This window comes from Chiloscyllium plagiosum, chromosome 40 (genome assembly GCF_004010195.1).
Source record: "Chiloscyllium plagiosum isolate BGI_BamShark_2017 chromosome 40, ASM401019v2, whole genome shotgun sequence".
Classification (NCBI taxonomy): Eukaryota; Metazoa; Chordata; class Chondrichthyes; order Orectolobiformes; family Hemiscylliidae; genus Chiloscyllium; species Chiloscyllium plagiosum.
In genome coordinates, this window is record NC_057749.1 from 17,078,194 (window position 1) to 17,098,865 (window position 20,672).

Genomic DNA, 20,672 nt, shown 5'->3' on the forward strand with positions numbered 1-20,672 from the left:
GCACTGTCGGAGGGTCAGTAATGACAGAGTGCTGCACTTACCGAGAGGGTCAGTGCTGAGGGAGTGCTTCACTGTCAGAAGGCCGGTGCTGAGGGAGTGTGTCTGTATGTGAAAGCGTGTTACACAGATTGGTTTTGTATTGTAAAGAATACAGTGTCATGTTCATTATGTTACTTACTTGGTAATCTAGTGCCCAGGGACTGAGTTCAAATCTCATTTCAGCAACTGAGAAATTTGAATTCAATTTACAAAATATGGAGCAATAAATTTTTCTCAAGAAAGGTGACCATGAAAATAACAGGTTAACATCAAAACCCATCTGGCTCACTAATGCCCTTTAGGGATGGAAATCTGGTATCTTTACCTGGTCTGGCCTACACGCAAATCCAGACCCACAGCAATATGGTTGACTGTAAACTGATGTTGGAAACAGCTCAGCCAGACTCTCAGTGCTGTCATAGCAGCAGTGGTTCAAGAGTCACCTCTACCTTCTCAGGGGCGAGTAGGGTGGGCATGTCTTTACCCAAATAATGAATATTTTTTTAAAAATCACTGGGCGGAGGTAGTATTGAAATGTCATGAGCTTGTGAAAGGTTGTCTAAATCCAATTAGTACACACACGTACACACACACACACACACACACACACACACACACCTATTAGTGAATGAAGGGACTCAGTTATTCTGGAAGGTGGATACCTTTCCAGCAGAGAAATCAGCAACTGCAAGATTGCTGGACACGTAGCAGCCTTGTATTTTACAGAAGGGTTTTGTGGGGATGGCTGGGTGCAGGGACAGTGATGTGAAGGCCATGACGGTATTAATGAATGCAGTGGGTGGGAGGGAAAAGAGGAGTGTGACTGTGATCAGGAAGCCAGACAGTTGGTGTACGAAGCCTGTGAGAAGTGACCCTGATGACTGACAGGGATCGGTATGGGGGTGCTGGGCAGCTGAAGGTGTAATGGAGTTGGGGAAGAGTTCTTCTTGGAAACAACTGCTTCTCTTGAGCCAGAGGAGATGGTCAGTGTGTGAGCACCCAGATGGCCCTCTCCTGGCCAGTCAGCTCTTGTTGCTGCAGTGTTCAGGACACAGTTCACCTGCTCTCATGGTCATTCTCCTCTCTGTACATGTCAGCAGAATCTGCAGTGAGCATCCCACTGGTTTCTAATTTGTACAAGACTCTGTTATTCAATCAGCATTCCCCAACCCAGTCTGATGCTGACCGTGAACTGAGAGGAGCCTCAGCTGCTCAGAAACCACCAGCAAAGCAGAAAAAAAAAATCAGACAGGGAAATCTCAAAATGTTATCTGACAGACAAGAACATGTAATTTACAACCACACCCTGAAGACAGTAACTCAAGGTGCTTCATGGCAGTGAGAAACAAAGACAATTGGACACAGCTATATAACGAGAGATGAGGAGGTGTGACTAAAAGCTGAGATGAAGATTTTAAGCTGCCTTCTTGACCTGCAATCTTCTTCCCGACCTCTCCGCCCCCACCCCCACTCCGGCCTATCACCCTCACCTTAACCTCTTTCCACCTATCGCATTCCCAACGCCCCTCCCCCAAGTCCCTCCTCCCTACCTTTTATCTTAGCCTGCTTGGCACACCTTCCTCATTCCTGAAGAAGGGCTTATGCACGAAACGTCGATTCTCCTGCGCCTTGGATGCTGCCTGACCTGCTGCGCTTTTCCAGCAACACATTTTTCAGCTCTGATCTCCAGCATCTGCAGTCCTCACTTTCTCCCTTTAAGCAGTGAGGCGGGGGTTGGGGGGGGGAGGTCTAAGGAGGGAACTCCAGAACGGAGGGTCCAGGCTATTTGCAGTGGAATGATGGAAACCAGGGATCAGCCTGAAATCAGAATCAGTGGAGTACAGAAACTGGAGGGTTCTGGGGCTGCACGAGGTTATACAGAAAGGGAGGGGAGAAGTTGTGACAGTGTCTGAGTGGAAGAATGAGAATTTCAAATGCAGTAATGATTGGAAAATTAAAACAGAAATGAAATATTTAGCTTCTTGAGTTGACAGGCTGTTGGTTTTCTTATAGTTAGATCTAGCCTCCCTTCACAGCCCAAACACCTGATAGCTCCCAGTTCAAAGTGTAACATTTTGGAATTGTTTTCAGAAAATTATTTTTCCTTTTCAATAAATGGACCTTCCTCATGGGTATGTGTTCCAATGAGATTATTTCCTCCAAAGTATTTGCAACCACTTTTTCCCTTTATGTACTCCACAGACAGGGGGATTTCATTTCTCTCCCAGATTCAGAAGCAACTGTTTCGAATGCTCTGCAATTTTGGGTTTTCACAACTGGTCAGTGTGGGAGGGAGGGAGGGAGGGAAAACAGTGTGCAACAAAGAGAGACAGAGGATGTGACAGAGAGAAAGAGTGACAGAGAGCAAGAGAATGTGTGTGAGAGAGAGAGAGAAAACCATGAGAGATAGGCAGATGGAGAATGGGAAAAATAAATCGATTCTGGGGCAAAGTGCTCAGGGTGGGATACAATCTCAGTCTGGAAACTGCTGGCTACAATTGTGCCTCAACCAATTTCCAGGAACATTGACTGTAAACCAAGGCTGTGAGAGCAGAATGGACCTGTTCCAATAAATATGGTTCCTCATTCAGACAAGGCATATGCACACAATTCCAGAAGTGAAACAAAATCTGTGACAGTGGGTTTGGTTCACTGAATGAAATCTCAAATCAGAGCTTCAGGTGTTCCATATGGGCACAGAAAGAAGGAAATGGAGAGAGACTGTGAGGACTCTTTCCCCAAACCGCTCCCCCCATCCCTCCCACCTTCTCTCACGCTACCTCCTCTGGGTGTTATCACAATTCACTCAGGCTGGGAAAGGAAGTTGAAGTTGTTACTCATTGGGAAGACTGATCCAGGACAGCATCAGTACGTAGATCCTCAACGTCCCTCTCAACGCAAAGCAAAGTTGCTTCCTGATCAATCTTTGGGCAAATTGCTGGAATATGTGACCTGTGATACCTGACAGAGAAGGTGACACCAGGAATACAAACATGACCTTATAGAGGTTTACAAAATTATGAGGGGCATGGATAGGATAAATAGACAAAGTCTTTTCCCTGGGCTGGGGAGTGCAGAACTAGAGGGCATAGGTTGAGGGTGAGAGGGGTAAGACATAAAAGAGACCTAAGGGACAGCTTTTTTATGCAGAGGGTGGCACGTGTATGGAATGAATTACTATAGGAAGTGGTGGAGGCTGGTACAATTACAACATTTAAAAGGCATCTGGGTGGGTATATGAATAGGAAGGGTTTGGAAGGATATGGGCCGGGTGCTGGCAGGTGGGACTAGATAGGGTTGGGATATCTGTTTGGCATGGACGGGATGGACTGAAGGGTCTGTTTCCGTGCTGTACATCTCTATGACTCTATGAGTCTATGCTTGGAGATGTCCCCAATCCCATATGGGACGTCGAGTGGAACAGAGCAAGGTTAGAAGGATGAAATGGTAAATAAATCCAGAGACTATACAAGGTGTGAAACACCCTCAGCCTGCTGAAATCCGAAAGAGAAAAGAAACGTTCATAGGCAGCTACAAGGATGAGGTCCAAAGATTATCCAGAATCAAATCAATGTTTACCCAAAGACCTTTGCAATATTTCATCAAACATTTCCTGTCTCCATCTGCAGAATTGACCTTGTGCAAACTGTAAACCTTTTTGTTATTCATTTGTTGGACCCAGTCATTCTCTCACTCACAATGGGCTATGTTCAATCAGAAATAAACCTCAAACAGGCTCCAGTCACATCTAGTTAGCCATGCTGGAATCACAGCCTGAAATCTACAATCACACTGCCTGAGATTGGGAAAATGACCAGAGTGGCCATAGCAAGGCTGACCACAGCTCAGCTTCTCATCCACAGGCACCTTCACGAACCCCAGTTCACACAAACTCTCCTGGGCTGAGACTTCATGGAGCAGCAATCAACCACTGACAGTGATATCCAATCACTCAGGAGCATCAACAGTGACATATGAAGCAGAACCAATCATAGAGACCCATGCATTGGGGGTGTGGATCAGACAGACCATATTATGGATCAGAAGCTAACCATATTATGAACGTGACTACACACACTTCCTCACAGGACAGGAAACCATTCCCATAGGCTGATGGACCCGTTTAATGTACAATCCCAGCCTCATGTGGAGAAGTGATCTTCAGTAACTTTGGTGCAAACTTGATCCCTCTCCTACCCTTCTGGGAAGAACTCAACAACAAGAAACCCCACTCAACCCCACACTTGGCCTTCAATCCATCTTCCCATCTCTGTTCATGAATATTATTGCAGTCAATTTAATGCAAACATACAATTTACAACAAATGAAGAATGTCCATTTTTATAGTGTCTTTCACACCTCATGGGGTCCTAAAGCAGCTTAAAACAATGAGTAACTTTTTAGAAATGTCGTCACCATTCAAATGTAGGAAGCACAGAAGACAATTTCTGCACAGCACAATGCATCAACAGTGTAGATGTGAGATTGTTATTTTCAAACAACACAAAACCTCAGTTCTGCATTGCATCAGAAACAGTGCTCCCGTGGCACTGATCCTCCAATCCGACAGTGCGACGCTCTCTCAGTGCTGACCCTCTGACAGTGCAGCACTCCCTCAGCACTGACCCTCCGATAGCACGGCAACTCCCTCAGTGCTGACCCTCCGACAGCGCGACACACCCTCAGTGCTGACCCTCCGACAGCATGGCAACCCCCACAGTGCTGACTCTCTGACAGTGCGGCACTCCCTCAGCGCTGACCCTCTGACAGCGCGACACACCCTCAGTGCTGACCCTCCGACAGCGCGGCACTCCCTCAGCGCTGACCCTCCGATAGCACGGCAGCTCCCTCAGTGCTGACCCTCTGACAGTGCGGCACCCCCTCAGCACTGACCCTCTGACAGCGCGACACTCCCTCAGCGCTGGCCCTCCGATAGCAAGGCAACCCCCTCAGTGCTGACCCTCTGACAGTGTGGCACCCCCTCAGCACTGACCCTCTGGACAGTGCGGCACTCCCTCAACGCTGACCCTCTGAGAGTGCAGCACTCCCTCAGCACTGACTCTCTGACAGAGCAGCACTCCTTGAGCACTGACCCTCTGACAGAGCAGCACTCCTTGAGCACTGACCCTCTGACAGTGTGGCACTCCCTCTGCACTGACCCTCTGACAGTGCGGCACTCCCTCAGTGCTGACCCTCTGACAGTGCAGCACTCCCTCAGTGCTGACCCTCTGACAGTGCGGCACTCCCTCAGTGCTGATCCTCTGACAGTGCAGCACTTCCTCAGTGCTGACCCTTTGACAGTGCGGCACTCCGAGTGCCGACCCTCTGACAATGCGGCACTCCCTCAGCGCTGCACTATCGTTAGGAGTGCCAGGCTTCATTTTCTGATCAAGTCTCTGAGGTGTGTCTTGAAATCCTGACCTTCTGATTTGAAGTGCAAGTTACCCACTGAGCCATAGCAAAAAATTCAAAGGAATCCTTCAGGTGTTTTTCATAGTGGGCTATAAATTAAGGTTAGACAGAGTTTCCATCCGACAGTCGGAAATAAAGAGGGAAGTTGTTCTGCACAGTGGAGCACCTCTAACACCACCCATTTATGGTCAGAGATTAACTCCTAATCATGACATGATCTAACTATTTCTGGTTTCAGAAAAGGGATGAGAAACTAGCAACATCTGAAAGAGATGGGTGGGGCAAACAGCTGCTGGGTGTGGGCAATCATCTTGGAAATAGATCCAATAAGGGCATGCCAATTCTGGCTTTTCCATGATGTGGGTACTGAGGAGTGGTCAGAAGCACTGAAGGTAACTGTGACAGTGAGGGAGAAGGAGGGATAGTGAGTCCAAGTGTGAAATGGGGCGGGTATTTATTGAGAAAGGGTCACAGACCCGAGGTCCAAATTACAAAGAAATCCAGAGGAAATCCAATACAAATGCAGAAGAAATGTCTTTGCACAGAGAGTGGTGAGATGTGGAACTTGGTCACAAAGTGTGATCAAAGCCAATAGTATTGATGTATTTAAGGGGAAGCTGGTCAAGCACAGAAGGAAGAGGCAATAGAAGGTTATGATGGTAAACTTAGGTGGGAAAAATTGGGTGGAGGATTAAGGAAGAGCAGTCTCGAGTACAGTGTAATCACTGGTGCTGACCGGTCAGACCGAATGCTGCTTCTTTATGGTAAAGCAAAATATAAAAACAGAAGAGAAATGTTGTTTGCTTCACAAATGTTGTGTCCCAAAGCCAGAGTAGCTGAAGCCTGATCTATAGATCTCATATAGTAAATGAGCCATTAGTTGGTTTCTGATTTTGATATTAAATTATCAGCATATTGGGTTGGTTAGAATATCTGCTGATTCTGACATTGAGCAATCTTGTGAAACCAACGCAAAACACATGACGAGAGCAGCACATGAGGAACTTGAAACCAAGCTCAGCCACAATGCTCCACAAGTTCCACCCTACCCTACATCTTAAATGACACATGAAGTGAATGACAGTTTTCTTTCAATTTGTTCTGTGGGTGTTACTGGTAAGGCCAGGTTTTATTGCTCATGCTCAATTGCTCACAACTCTGTAGTTTGCTTTATCGTTTGAGAGCAGGTAAGAGTCACATTACTGAGGGTCTGGGGTCACATACAGGCTGGATCAGGTATGGATGGCAAATTTCCTTTCAAAATGACATGTGTGAACTATTGTGTTTTATGACCATCTAATATTTTCATGGTCCCCATTAATAATATTAAGTTTTGATTCCAGATTTGATGAATTGATTGAATTAATATTTCCCATTTTCTATGGTGGGATTTGAACTAGTGTCACTGGATCATTCATAGAGTCATATGCAGAGTCATTCAGCACAGGCACAGACCCTTTGGTCCAACCAGTCCATGCCAATCACAATTCCAACCTAAACTAGTCCCACCTGCCTGTGCTTGGCCCATATCCCTCCAAATATTTCTTATTCATGTACTTATGCAAATACCTTGTAAATGTTGTAATCCACATCCACCACTTCCTCTGGAAGTTCATTCCACTGTGTAAAAGAAGTTGCCGCTCATGTCCTTGTAAAATTTTGTCTCCTCTCACTTTAAAAATATCCCGCTTAGTCTTGAAGTCTCCCACCTTAGGGAATAGACACCTGCCATTCATCTTATCTATATCCCGCATTATTTTATAAACCTCTCTAAGGTCAGCCCTCAAACTTCTATGCTCCAGTAAAACCAGTCCTAGCCTATCCAGTGTCTCCCTATAACTCAAACCCTCCATTCTCAGCAATAACCTGAAGAAGGGCATGTGCCCGAAACGTCGAATCTTCTGTTCCCTAGATGCTGCCTGACCTGCTGTGCTGTTCCAGCAATAAAGTTTCAGCAATAACCTGGTAAATCCCTTCTGAACCCTCTCCAGTTTAGTAATATCCTTCCTATAACAGGGTGACCAAAACACTTGTGAAACAAAGCCAACTCACCAACTCAGAGAAGTCAAAGACAGCATGAGAGAAAAAAAGAAAAGTGTTTAAACTGCCCCAGTGGCTGTATTTTCAGCTCCCTGGACTCCTGAAACCTCACAGTTCTCGGTCCTCCTTTAAAAGATTTTCCTTAAGACTTAATTCATTGACCGAGTTTTTGATAGTTTGTCCTAATATTTCATTCAGCTCAGGGTCAGAAGTTGATGATAATTATCTTGCAAGAGTGTCTTGGTACATGTTAAAAGATGCTACAAAATAAATTTGAGTTGTTGTTGTCATTGTGCACTGCCAGCCGCAAGTTCCCCTCCAAGCCACACACCATCCTGACTTTGATCTATAATCGTCACTCCTTCACTGAACCTGGAACTCCCTCCCTCACAGCACTGTACTTGTACCTGCATCCAAACGACTGCAGCAATTCAAGAAGGTAACTCACCATAACCCTCGCAAGGGCATTTAGGATGGGTATAAATATTTCTTTCAGTGCCTGCTCAAAATGAAGTCCTGTCAATTTCAAAGTTTAGACAGATGGAAAATTAAATCTTGCAATGGGAAGTATATGTGAGTATATGAGTTAGGTGCAGGAAGAGGCCATTCAGCCCCTTGAGCCCACTCCAGATGGGAGAGGGTGCAGAAAAAAATTACAAGGATGTTACTGGGACTGGAGAGTTTGCGTTATAAAGAGAAGCTGGAATAGGCTGGGACTTTTCACTGGAGCATAAGAAGTTCATGGGTGACCTTTACAGAGGTTTATAGAATCATGAGGAGGATAGATAAGGTGAATAGCAGAAGTTTCTTCCCTAGGGTTGGGGAGTGAAAAACTAGACGGCATAACTTTAAGGTGAGAGGAGAACAATTTAAAAGGCACCTGAGGGGCAACTTTTTCACTCAGAGGGTGATTCATATGTGGAATGAACTGCCAGGGGAAGTGGTAGATGCAACATTTGAAAGACATTTGGATAGATACATAATTAGGAACGGTTTTAGAGGGATATGGGCCAAACGCAGGCAAATGGGACGAGTTTAGTTTGGGAAACTTGGTCGGCATGGATGTGTTGGACCGAAAGGTCTGATTCCATGTTGGATGACTCTATGATGTTAAATCCACACCTCTCACATACTGAGAATGAATTTAAAAAAGATTATTTGCTATTGTGTCACCTTTTGCCCACATAACGATGCTCACTATATGTTTAAGTTATTTGGTGATTTGAAGCCTGTATACAACTGGACATTATAAATTATATAAGTGTAAAAACATCCTTAAATTGTACAAACTCATATCATGTCAGCAAATTAATTTCCATGGAAACAGCTCAAATCCAAAGCAAGAATTTACTTTCAATCTTTTAAAATCAGCCTCACTGCAAGTGAGTTTCGATAGCTCATGAAGCAGTCTGCTTGACAAAGATAGTCAGGTCTCAATGCTCCTCTCTCTCAGCCTGGTACAGGCACGGAATACAGCATAATACAGGGAACAGGAATTCTATCTTAGTCAAGAGGATATCAATACAGATGTTCTCCCTTTCCTAGATATTGATGGGGGTGTAGCACAGTATGCAGTGTATCAGCAGCAGCTCAGTGAGGGGCACTCTTAATTCAAAGTCATAGAACTGAGGATTCCTGTCCCACTCCAGAAATCTGAGCTCTGAGCCTGACATGCTGAGTATATAAGAGAGGGAATGCTGCACTGTCAGAGCTGCCATCTTTTGAATGAGACATTAACCCAATGCCTGTTCTGCTGTTTTTGGTCAGTGTAAAAGACAGCACCATTTTGAAGAAAAGCAGGGAAACATTCCTCAGTGCACTGCTCGATATTTATCTATCAATCAAGATCCCAAGCCAAAAGCGATGATCCAGTCTGTGTTATAATATAGTTAGTGGGAGCTTGCTATCGTACTTCCTACATTATAACAATGACAACAACTTAAAAAACACTTGTCTCTTAAGTGCTGAGGGATGCCTTATGGTCGTGGAAAGTGCTATAGAAATGCAAGTCTTTCTTCCAATGTGTGTGTCACCCAGATGAGTCAGGCAGAGGCTACTCGTTTGCAGCCAATTGTTTCCTGCATGTATGATACTTGATTCTCTTCAAAAACTGAATCATTTCCTGCCACATTCAGACACATTGCAGCAATGCACTGAAATTACTACACAGAAACAGGCCATTTAGCTCAACCAGATTGAGTGAGTGTTTAATCTCCATTGTGAACCAATTGTCTTGATCACACTTATACACTCTTGTTGCCGTATTACTCCATCCACCTAAATTCAGTGCCAAGGTCTCTGCCTCAGCCTGCAGCGCAGGAACAAATTCCACAACATCACAACTTCTTCTGCTCTGCCTTGTTCTAAATCAGTAACCGATATCTGCCTCTACTTCCGGTCCAAAGCACTGTGTCAACTGCCAGAGAAAAACTGATGGCTCAGGAGCCTCAGAGTTTGGTGGTAGCTACAACTCTTCACCAAATGAGAACTCTGCACAGCTGGCAAAGTTAGTGCGGCTGGAGATCTGAAACAAATTGTCTCCACTTCAGAATTTGAAGCCAAACAGAGAGACAGGATACACTAATGTTTACCTTGGGTGGGGTAGCAAGGGGTTATCATACTAACACCTGCAGCTTGCATCTTTGACTTATGTAGGTTTAACCCCATTCTGCTGCTGCTTTCTGCATTTGTTTGATTATTAGGTGAAGCACTGAGCTGCTAAAAACAATTTTGGTGGATTGTTACATCACTTCACCAATAATTGTTTATTTTCTGGGCTCCTGTCATCAACAGTGAGCATTTTTTTTGGAGGGGTGTAGAGATGATCTTATAAAATAGTACGGCAGGCTCAAAGGGCTAAATGGCCTATTCCTGCACCTATTTCTTACCTTCTTAACTGTTGACTCAGCTCCCAAACGGAAGCTGTGCTTTGGGCAGAGGTCGCTGGGTACACTTGTGGCTATCAGAGAATCCCTACAGTGTGGAAGCAGACTATTCAGCCCATTGGGTCCACATTGACCCGCCAAACAGCGTTCTACCAGACCCACCCCCTACCCTATCCCTGTAGTCCTGCATTTCCCATGGCAGACCCACCTTGTCTGCACATCCATGGACACTAAGGATAATTTAGCACTGCCAATCCACCTAACCTGCACATCTTTGGATGGTGGGAGGAAACTGTAGCACCCGGAGGAAACCCACGCAGACATGGTGAGGCCCAGTAAGTTGAAGGCAAGGTAGCTTAGTTGCCACTCTCCAATAGTTCACTATTTCAATGGTACTCATGATGCCAGGCCCCTAAACGAACAAGGGACACTCAAGTGAAGGGACTAGATATCTGTGGAAGGCAACATCTTTAGGAGAGATTAGTATGGATACGCTGGAATGTGAAATCACACGGGGTTGCTGGAATATCTGAAAATCTTTATCCTACTTTCCATCTTTTCACATGTCCTTGCCTGTGCAGGAGAAATGACTTGAAAAGTGTGGTGCTGGAAAAGCACAGCAGGTCAGGCAGCATCTGAGGAGCAGGAGGATCGACATTTCAGGCATAAGCTCTTCATCAGGAATGTTGGGGGTGGAGAGAGGGGGGTGAGACAAATAGGAGTGTGAGGTTGGGGCTGGGGGTTGGGGGGAAGGTAGCTGGGAAGGTGATAGGTGCAAACCACAACACCATTAACCCAGTCACTAAAAGGAGAGACAAAAAGAAGTGCAGCTTCTGGAAATTAAAACTAAAAGATTTCTGGATTGGAATTAATTTTTGGACCCGAGAAGTACCAACTCTTTTAAACCTGCTCTATCCCATCTTCTCAGCAGATCCCTCAAACCCTCTCCAGAAAAACAGACTGGTTCACTAACCTCCCCTTGTAACTGATTCACAATTTTCATGGTTGAAGCAGGTGGTTTACACTTCAATCGAAGCGCATCTCTCCCTCTTTTTCTAATGTTATAGGTTTCTATTCCCTTCGTGTTCATGAAGCTTACATTGCTTCCTCTTAAATATCTACAATAATCACTCAGCCACTCTATGTGGGAGCAAGTTCCACATTCTCTTCACTCTTTAGATCAATGTTTCTCCCAAATTCCTTATTGGATTTATTAGTGACAACATTCTGCTTATAATTGTTACTTTTAGTTTTGCTTACAGTGATATTTTCTTTACATGTATTCTATCAGACACTTGCATAATTTTAAAAATCGTAATTAGACCTCACAAAATGAAATCAGTAGGTTCCACTCATCTCTGAAAGTTTAGCTTCCAACAGTATAAAAGGGCTCAAGGGATGTTTCCAGAACGTCAAGTTTGAGGTTAGCAATGAAGCAGTGGTACACTGTGTATGTTGGATCTTTCCTGTTCTCAGAAGCTCTTGTTTTTTGTGAGATACTGTGCTTCTTATCCTGTTGTGAGAAACGTTTCTGCAACAGGATAATTTGGAGTAGCAGCAGTGTCAGTGGCGAGGTTAGAGAATCTACACCTCATAATCACTCCTCATCTCTTGCTGCTGCCAGACACAGTGACAACGAGAGATATTAAAGATAACGGCGAGAAAGGGACTTACCGCTTTGCTTCCTCCAGGTGACAAAGGTATTCGTATGCAATGTTCTGCCGTCTCCGCTCATCCATCTCCTCAGCTGTAAGACGTTCATTATCCAAAACAGCTGTAAAACAAATAAACAAAAGTAGAAACAATGGATCCACATATCATGAAAACTCTCCTGTAAAGTGTTTTATTTTCACGATCCCGACTTTCACTTGTCATGATTTCTGGTCAAGTTTTTCAGTTCCTTTATAAATCTGTGGGGCCTGGGTCTCGGTGGGTCAATGCAGACTCAGTAGGCCGAATAGTCTCTCTCCGCAAAGTAGGGATTCAGTATGAAATCATTAGGGCAACAATTTTCATTGAATTTTACTATGTCAACTGTCACAGTGTAGTCGCAGGCTTTGGGGCCTAGATAACAAGCTTCCAGTTTCTCATCATAATACAGGCAATCCCTGGATTGTGAATAGGTTCTGTTCTTGAGTCTTTTTGCTAGTTGATTGGAACACAATAAAGCAGTTGTTCCTAAATACAGGACATGTTTGTATATTGGACATTTAACATTACACTTTGTGCAGGATTGCCTGTATAAGTACGAGCATTTCCAAGTTATCATAGAATCCCCACAGTGTAGAAACAGGTTGCTAGGCCCAACAAGCCCACACTGACCCTCCGAGGACTATCCCACCCAGACACATTCTCCCTAACCTATTACTTTTTTTTAACGTTTCCCTTGACTAATGCACCTAACCTACACATGCCTGAAAAATTTAGCACGGTCAATTCACCTAACTTGCACATCTTTGGATTGTGGGAGGAAACTGGAGCACCTGCAGGAAACCCGCACAATTATGGGGAGAATGAACTCCACACAGACAGTCGCCCAAGGCTGGAATTGAACTTAGATTCTTGGTGCTGTGAGGCAGCAGTGCTAACCACTGAGCCACCGTCCATTGTTTATATTCCTCAATTTTGTACAAGATTGCTGTTGTCCCTTTCTTTCCACCACCTCTAGCTTCCCTCATAGATCTGTTACATGGTACTCTACTTGCTTTGAAAGTCCATGTACACCAACATAGAATCCCTACCATTTGAAAGCAAGCTATTCAGACCATCAAGTTCGCACCAACCTTCTGAAGAGTATCCGACCCACATCCACCCAGCCCATTCCTATAACCCTACATAGCCAATTCACCTAACCTGTACATGGTTGGACTGTGGCAGGAAACTACAGCACCTGGAGGAAACCACACAGATACAGGGAGAACGTGCAAACTCCACACAGACAGTTGCTGGAGGGTGGAATGGAATCTGGGTCCTTGACACTGCGAGGCAGTAGTGCTAACCACTGAGCTACCGTGTGTAAACAGATGCTGAAAATCTGAAATAAACACAGAGTGCTGGAGAAACTCAGCAGAACTGGCAGCATCTGTAGAGGCAAACACAGAGTTAGTGTTGAGTCCAATGACCCTTTGTCAAAACTGGTAAGTCTCTTAACTCTGTTGTCACTTTGTATGTTTTTCAAAAACTTTCTCCAGTGATTGAACAATGGCAGGAACAGTTTACTGGTATAATAGAAAAGGCAATGTGGTCCAAATTGGCCTGTGAAGGTCTCCCCATCTTGTTTCAGACCCACCAGAAAGTACTAGAAAGTTCCCACTGCCTTTTTAAAAGTAGCTCACTGTAAGCCTGGTGAAAACAAATACATACTGTGACAATTTAGTTCCTTTCACGTATAATATTAGCATGAATGCAGTTTTTCTACTCTACATGAAGGGCAGTAAATCCAAAAAGCAAAGGAAACACATAATAAAACAGGAGATTAGCGAGTTTTGAGAAGAGTTGTAGCTCAGGTTGAGGTTCTGGATGTAGGTTTGCTCGCTGAGCTGGAAGCTTTGTTTTCTGACATTTCGTCACTATACTAGGTAACATCTTCGGTAAGCCTCTGAATGATGGTGTAGCTCGCTTTCTATTTATATGTTTAAATTTCCTAGGGTTGGCAATACCATGTCCTGTGGTGACATCATTTCCTATGGTGATGTCATTTCCTGTTCTTTTTCTCAGGAGGTGGTAAATGTGATCCAAGTCAATGTGTTTGTTGATAGAGTTCTGGTTGGAATGCCATGCTTCTAGGAATTCTCCTACATGTTTGGCTTGTCCCAGGGTGGATGTGTTGTCCCAGTCGAAGTGGTGTCCTACCACCAACACATCAACAGCAGCTAATGAATTTGAAACAGCTTATACAGATAACAAGCAAAACTAATGTAATTTACAAAATACTTTGCAAGAACTGTAACAAACACTACATTGGACAAACAGGCAGAAAATCAGCCACCAAGATAATTGAACATCAACTAGCCACAAAAAGACATGACCCACTCTCACTAGTATCCTCACATACGGATTTGGAAGGACATCATTTTGACTGGGACAACACATCCATCCTAGGACAAGCCAAACAGAGATACTCACAACAATTCCTAGAAACATGACATTCCAGATGGAACTCTATCAACAAACACATTGACTTGGATCACATTTACCATCCTCTGAGAAAAAGAACGAGAAATGACATCACCATAGGAAATGATGTCGCCACAGGAAATGACATCACCAACCATAGGAGACTTAAACATATAAATAGAAAGTGGGATACAGCACCAGTGCTTCATTCGGAGGCTCACTGAAGACGTTACCTAGTAGGATGACAAAACATCTGAAAAACAAACCTTCTAGCTCAGCGAGCAAATCCACATCCAAAATAGGAGATTCACTGAACAACCACCTCTGCATCCAGAATCACATCATGAAGATAATCTCATTTTAACCACTTGAAACTACGCAGTTAATCTTTTAATTAATGCAGCAAGCTTATTAAACAGGTAGGTGCAGTGAAAGATGCTAATTGACTAACATAAGCAAAATACCAAAGTTATTGGAAGAAGGACATTTTAATCAATGAAAAGTTCTGAATAATCTTAATTGATACAGTTAATAGAGTAAGTGTCTACAGGCTTGAGTGCTTATTGGCTGATTACCAGCAGACATTTATTGACATTGTGGGGTAGTGAGTGTTTGGATCTATTTATTTAGAATATCTTATTTTGTGAATACGTCTAAAACTGGGTAGAGCCTTCTGCTCTCCTCCTTCACCAACATGAAATTTTACACTCAGGAGGTCTAACACCAGTGTACATTACTGCCTGACCTGTTGAAAGGTTTCTGGTGTTTTCTGTTTAGATGTCAGCTATGGCTCAGTTGAAAGCACTGTCATGTGAGACATAAGGTTGTGGGTTGAAGTACTACTCCAGAAACTTGAGTGTAAGGGCTAGGCAGACTCTTCCCATGTAGTATCGATGGAGTGCTGCAATGTCAAGGTGCTGTATTTCTGAGAAGACTTTCAACCAAGGGGAAAGGATCCATGGCTAAAATCAATGACATATTGCTATTCAAAAGCAGACATCTCCTCTTCCCCAGGATTCATCCTTTAAATTAAATGGTATTGAGTTGGCAAACTGTGCTGTATGGGACAAGCGTAGAATTGTACACAATTTGTCCAGGATATAGTAGATTATTTCCGATAGTCCAGAGACGAGAAGGGAAAGTGTATGTGACAAGTTTATGTTTTTTATGGCTATCTTGCACAAGGGAATGTGTTGCACTCCCTCAATTATGACCCAATCTGTTTTCCTCAAAGGAAATTGACTGAGTTTAGCTTTCTCTTGACCCAAACTGAACTCTGCATTGGACTGAAATGTGCTTCTTTTTATTTATAGATGACAACTGATGTTGGTTCTGTCCGTAATCAAAGGTTGAGAAATCAAAAAGGGGGAAGAGAAGATCACAAGAACAGTGTGTTTTTGTTGCCTAGTTAGATAACCCTGGTCGTTTGCTTTCTGCTTACAAGATTATTTTTGTTTCAAGAGGATAGAGTTCTGACATCACAGGAAGTGCAAAATTAGTTTTCCACGCTTACAGATAACAGCCCAAGTATTGAGCAGCACCTTCTTAGTGAAATATTAAACTAAGGCCACAGTGACCTATTCAGTGGGTGCTGATCTCGCCTGACACAATCGGAACAGTACGGAGTTTCCTGAACAACATTATTCCCTCGGCCAACACTAGCCAAGAACACTAACTGCTTATTCATTGTGTTTCCATTTGTGATGTTTTACTGTGCACATATCTGTACCCACAAGACCAGCCACTTTATGAAGTGATTCACTGTGGCTGAATGGCTCAGGCCATACTATATAAATTCAGTTTATTCTTCTCCATTGAACAGAATGTTTGGACATCCACATCTCTGACACTTCAATGAGGTCTGCTGTTCTCTCCTTCACACGTTCCGTGACCTCCACCAGCTGTGATCATTGTGTCTCCCTCAGACCAAGGGATATATCCAATCTCTACCCAATCCACGAATCTCTAATCCCATTCCCAATATAAGGGTTCCTTTTTGTGTAATACCTCGTGGCTACAACGGGCTGTGCAAACTCGGTTAGCTTGTTGAACAGCACCATGATTGGAGATAAATGTAAATCTTGAAGCATTCACTGTGCACCGTGTGAGTTAGTTTCAGCGCACAACACAAACCCTCTGCCTGTGAACTGTGAGCTTGCAAAGTCTGGGAATCTTCAAATACAGCAGAGACTGGCCACCACACACAACGGATAAACTGAAATCCAGTTGTGCCTGCCGGCTGGAATCAACCTGCATGAATAATCTTAATGCTGTTTCTAAAGAATACAGAACCAAAAGAGGGTTTGTACTTGAAATGGAAAACTGAAGAGGGCCCTTTCTGCAGTTGAGAAACTTTCGTGTATGTTAAGTACAGACAGAACATTACACTGCACTCATGTTCAAGTAATGACAGGTGGTCCAGTATTGCTTAAATTCATAAACCTGTTGCCAAAGTGACACTGCCTGTCAATGACTAATAAATTACCTGATGTGTAACTGACACAGAGGAAGATGAAATAACTCCACAGAGTCCGTATCTCATCACCGTGGTTAATGGTAAGATTCTTGGTAGCATAAATGAGCAGAGTGCTCTCAGTGTCCATGCGTGTCGATCCTTGAAAGTTGCCACCAAGGTTGACATAGTGGTTAAGAAGGCGTATGGTGTGTTAGCTTCTTTTGGTAGAGAGATTGAGTTTTGGAGCCATGAGGTCATGTTGCAGTTGTAGAAAACTCTGGTGCAGCCATACTTGGGAGTATTGCGTACAGTTCTGGTCAACACATTACAGGAAGGATGTGGAAGCATTGAAGTGCGTGCAGAGGAGATTTACCAGGATGTTGCCTGGTATGGAGGGAAGATCTTATGAGGAAAGGCTGAAGGACTTGAGGCTGTTTTTGTTTCAAGAGAATAGATTAAGAGGTGACTTAATAGATGCAAGATAATAGGAGGATTACATAGGGTGGACGGTGAGAGCCTTTTTCCTCAGATAGTGATGGCTAGCATGAGGGGGCATAGCTTTAAATTGAGGGATGATAGATATAGGACAGATGTCAGAGGTAGATTCTTTACTCAGAGAGTAGTATGGACATGGAATGCCCTGCCTGGACCAGCAGTAGACTCACCAACATTAGGGCATTTAAGTAATCATTGCATAAATATAGGGGTGATAATGGAAAAGAATAGGTTAGATGGGCTTCAGATTGGTTTCACAGGTCGGTGCAACATTGAGGGCCAAAGATTTTTTTTTCTCTTAATTTTCTTTTGTTCTATGTTTATATCTGTCAGCCAGTGCTCCCTGATTGGACCAAGTTTATACCTCTAATCAGGAAACTCGTATTCTATGAGGTCCAGCTGGTTGACCTCATCACTACAGAAGGTGCCAAATTCAACCTGGTCTGTTTGGAGGTACTGATCTCAGGTGAGCTAACCAGAAGGTTTCTTTCTATTCTTTTGCATTTATTGTCCATACTCTAGTTGCCCTTGAGAAGGTGTTGGTGAGCTGCCTTCTTGAACTGGTGCAATCCCTTTACCAAACCCACAATTCCTTTACAGAGGAGTCCCTGGAATTCAACTCAGTGACACTGAAGGAACAGTGATATATTCTTGTCAATGGTACACACTGTTGCTACTGAATGTTGGTGGTGGAGACTTGTGGATGTGGTGCAAACTTTGCCCTGTACAGTGTCAATATTATTGTTATCCAGGCAGATGAGGTGTATTCCATCACACTCCTGACTTGAACTGAAGAGGCTTTAAGATTCAAATCACCCCTGACCTGGTAACCCAAGAGGAAATCCTCTCTCAGTTCTGCCATGGCAACCGTTTCCTGATCTCTTACACATTTACACTTTGCTTGCTGTCATATAGCCCACGAACAAGTTCGTAAATGGAGAACTATTTATCTCTTCAGGGATAGACCAGCAGGAAACATGCAAAGCAAAGATTCAATCCCATTGAGTATCAGTGGAGACTCTGAGTATGGTTTGTTATCAGATATTTTAACTTTGAGGTAGTGGGCATTAACCTTTGAACTGGAGAATCTATTGAAAAACAGGCATGTCCCACAGCCGGAACTTTCCTAGGTTAAATGATTTTAAGTAAAATCATCACTGTTCTGAAGGAATTTGAAGGAGGACTTGTCCTGGAAATGGTAAAAAGTTCACAGTTGGGTCAGTTGGAGGGATTTTCTGAGGAAGCAGAGCGTTTGCATAAGCTTTATGTGTATCTAATCCTGTCCTGGGAATAACTGATAGGGATAGTGTGGAGAGAGCTTTACTCTGTATCTAATTCCACGCTTTCCTTTTTCTGGGAGTGTTTGATAGGGGCAGTGTGGAGAGAGCTTTATGCTGTACGTAATCCCATGCTTTCCTTGTCTTGGGAATGTTTGACAGGAGACAATGTAGAGAAAGGTTTACCCTCGTTCTAACTCATTGCTGTCCCTGTCATGTGAATGTTTGATGGGTATACTGTCGCGAGAGCTAAACTTTCAGTTTAAATTAAAAGAGTTTGCTGTACTCTGTATCTAGCTCTATGCTGTCTCTGTTTTGGGTGTCTCCCTTCCTCACGTTAATTATAAAATCTGTTAATTCTGGGTGGTGTTAATGCTGAGTTCGCCTCTTTCTCTCAATGATGCTGGGTTCTCATTCACTTTTCTTGTTAATTCTGGGACCTGTCTCCCTGTGTCTCTAGGGATAAACCAATTGTGATGCGGAAGTGGTTTCCCGCCATCAGACAGCCTCACCCAGCTCCCAGTCCCTGAGGATCTGAACTGGAATTGGGAGACACAAAACGGCGACAGCCTCAACAGAAGTTCCAGAGACGTGGGGGTGGAGGGGGCTGTAAGGTGAGGCATCCCCACTGCCTGGAGCCGCTGCCCTGACCCATGCATCAGTAAAGTTAGGCAGTGATAAAGTCCCATGAAGGAAGGGGGGTGAGGAGTTTTATCCAGAGTCTGGGACTGATGCAAAACTTTCAGACTGGGTTCACTGACCATCTGCAACAAGCATTTGCAGCTCACAGCTTGATTCCTGAGAGTATCCGAACCGGCTGGTTAAACACTTGTACATCGCGTTAAAAGAACTCGAATAACAACAGCTCAGCCATGCTGTTAGCCACGCCCTTGGGTGGGGGTGGGGGTCAAAATGCACAGCAAGATCCCACAAAGCGGGACTGGAAACCAAGGGGCAAAAATTGACATGTCAACTTCCAATTCCGGACAGGAACCATTAAAAGCAAGAGTCATCTTCCTCCTCTAGTGCCTGTAAATACAGCATCCCCCACCAAAACTGAGCTGAAATTCACAGAATAAGGTTTGGTTTGGGATGTCTCTCCGCCAAATCACACACCTGCCTTGCAACTTCCTCCAAATAGTTATCCATTCGCCAGATCGTTCTGAACACACTGATACTCGACTGATCTCCACCCCCACCCACATGTCCCAAACTTCATTGTAATGGGCTCGAGTTGCCTCCTCCAGGTGTAGCTTATTTTGCAGTTTGACCAAGTTTACTTACAGCCATAGTGGGGTCTGACTGCCCCCAGCCCATCCACGTCGTCTGATGTGGACATTCTCAACTCACTCTGCCCCTCCAAACCCCGACGAAAGGACACCGCCAAGTCTCCGTTTTCCAGCAGGGTGGGCGGTGGACTTCGTTGTACGTGTATCTCAGTCTCTTTCAGCGTTTCCTTCCTCTCCTCCCTCTCTCTTTCTCTCAGTCACTTGTGGGTGTAGCTTCAGGCTCAACATTCATCTTACACTCCCTCTGTTGCTCTCCCTTTGTACTGCATTGCTTATGCTTTCACTTTCTCCAGTGACTCTACATCCTTCGTATCCCTTACCGTTATGGCTTGAAAGTTGTCCAGACACTTAAATGTAAGAACGAGAGGCAATCTCAGTGAGGCATGTAAGATTCTGAATGGGGTAGACGCTGGGAGATTGTTCCCCCGGCCGTGGAATATAGAACACAGGAGACCATCCCTTAGGAAAACGGGACTGATTGTTTAAGACTGAGATGAGAAGAAATTACTTCATTCAAAGGGTTGTGGATCTTTAGAATTCTCGACTCAAGAGGATTGCTGATGCTCCGTTGTTGAATATAGATAAGGATGGAGGCGGACAGACTTTTGGTCTCCCAGGTAAGCAAGGGATCAGAGAAGTAGGCAGGGAGGTGGAGTTGAAGGCC

General features: G+C 44.1%; 1 protein-coding gene across 1 annotated transcript in view; it reads right to left on the reverse strand.

Moving 5' to 3' along the window:
• The window catches only part of iqgap1 (IQ motif containing GTPase activating protein 1), a 111,327-nt gene extending 91,141 nt beyond the window's left edge, over positions 1 to 20,186 (reverse strand). The window contains exons 1-2 of the mRNA XM_043680495.1: positions 20,004 to 20,186; positions 12,051 to 12,150 (exon numbers count right to left, since the gene is read on the reverse strand). Of these exons, the coding sequence (XP_043536430.1) occupies positions 12,051 to 12,150; positions 20,004 to 20,058 (155 nt within the window). The 5' untranslated portion in view covers positions 20,059 to 20,186. The remainder of the gene's footprint in view (positions 1 to 12,050; positions 12,151 to 20,003) is intronic.
• Between the last annotated feature and the right edge of the window lie 486 nt (positions 20,187 to 20,672).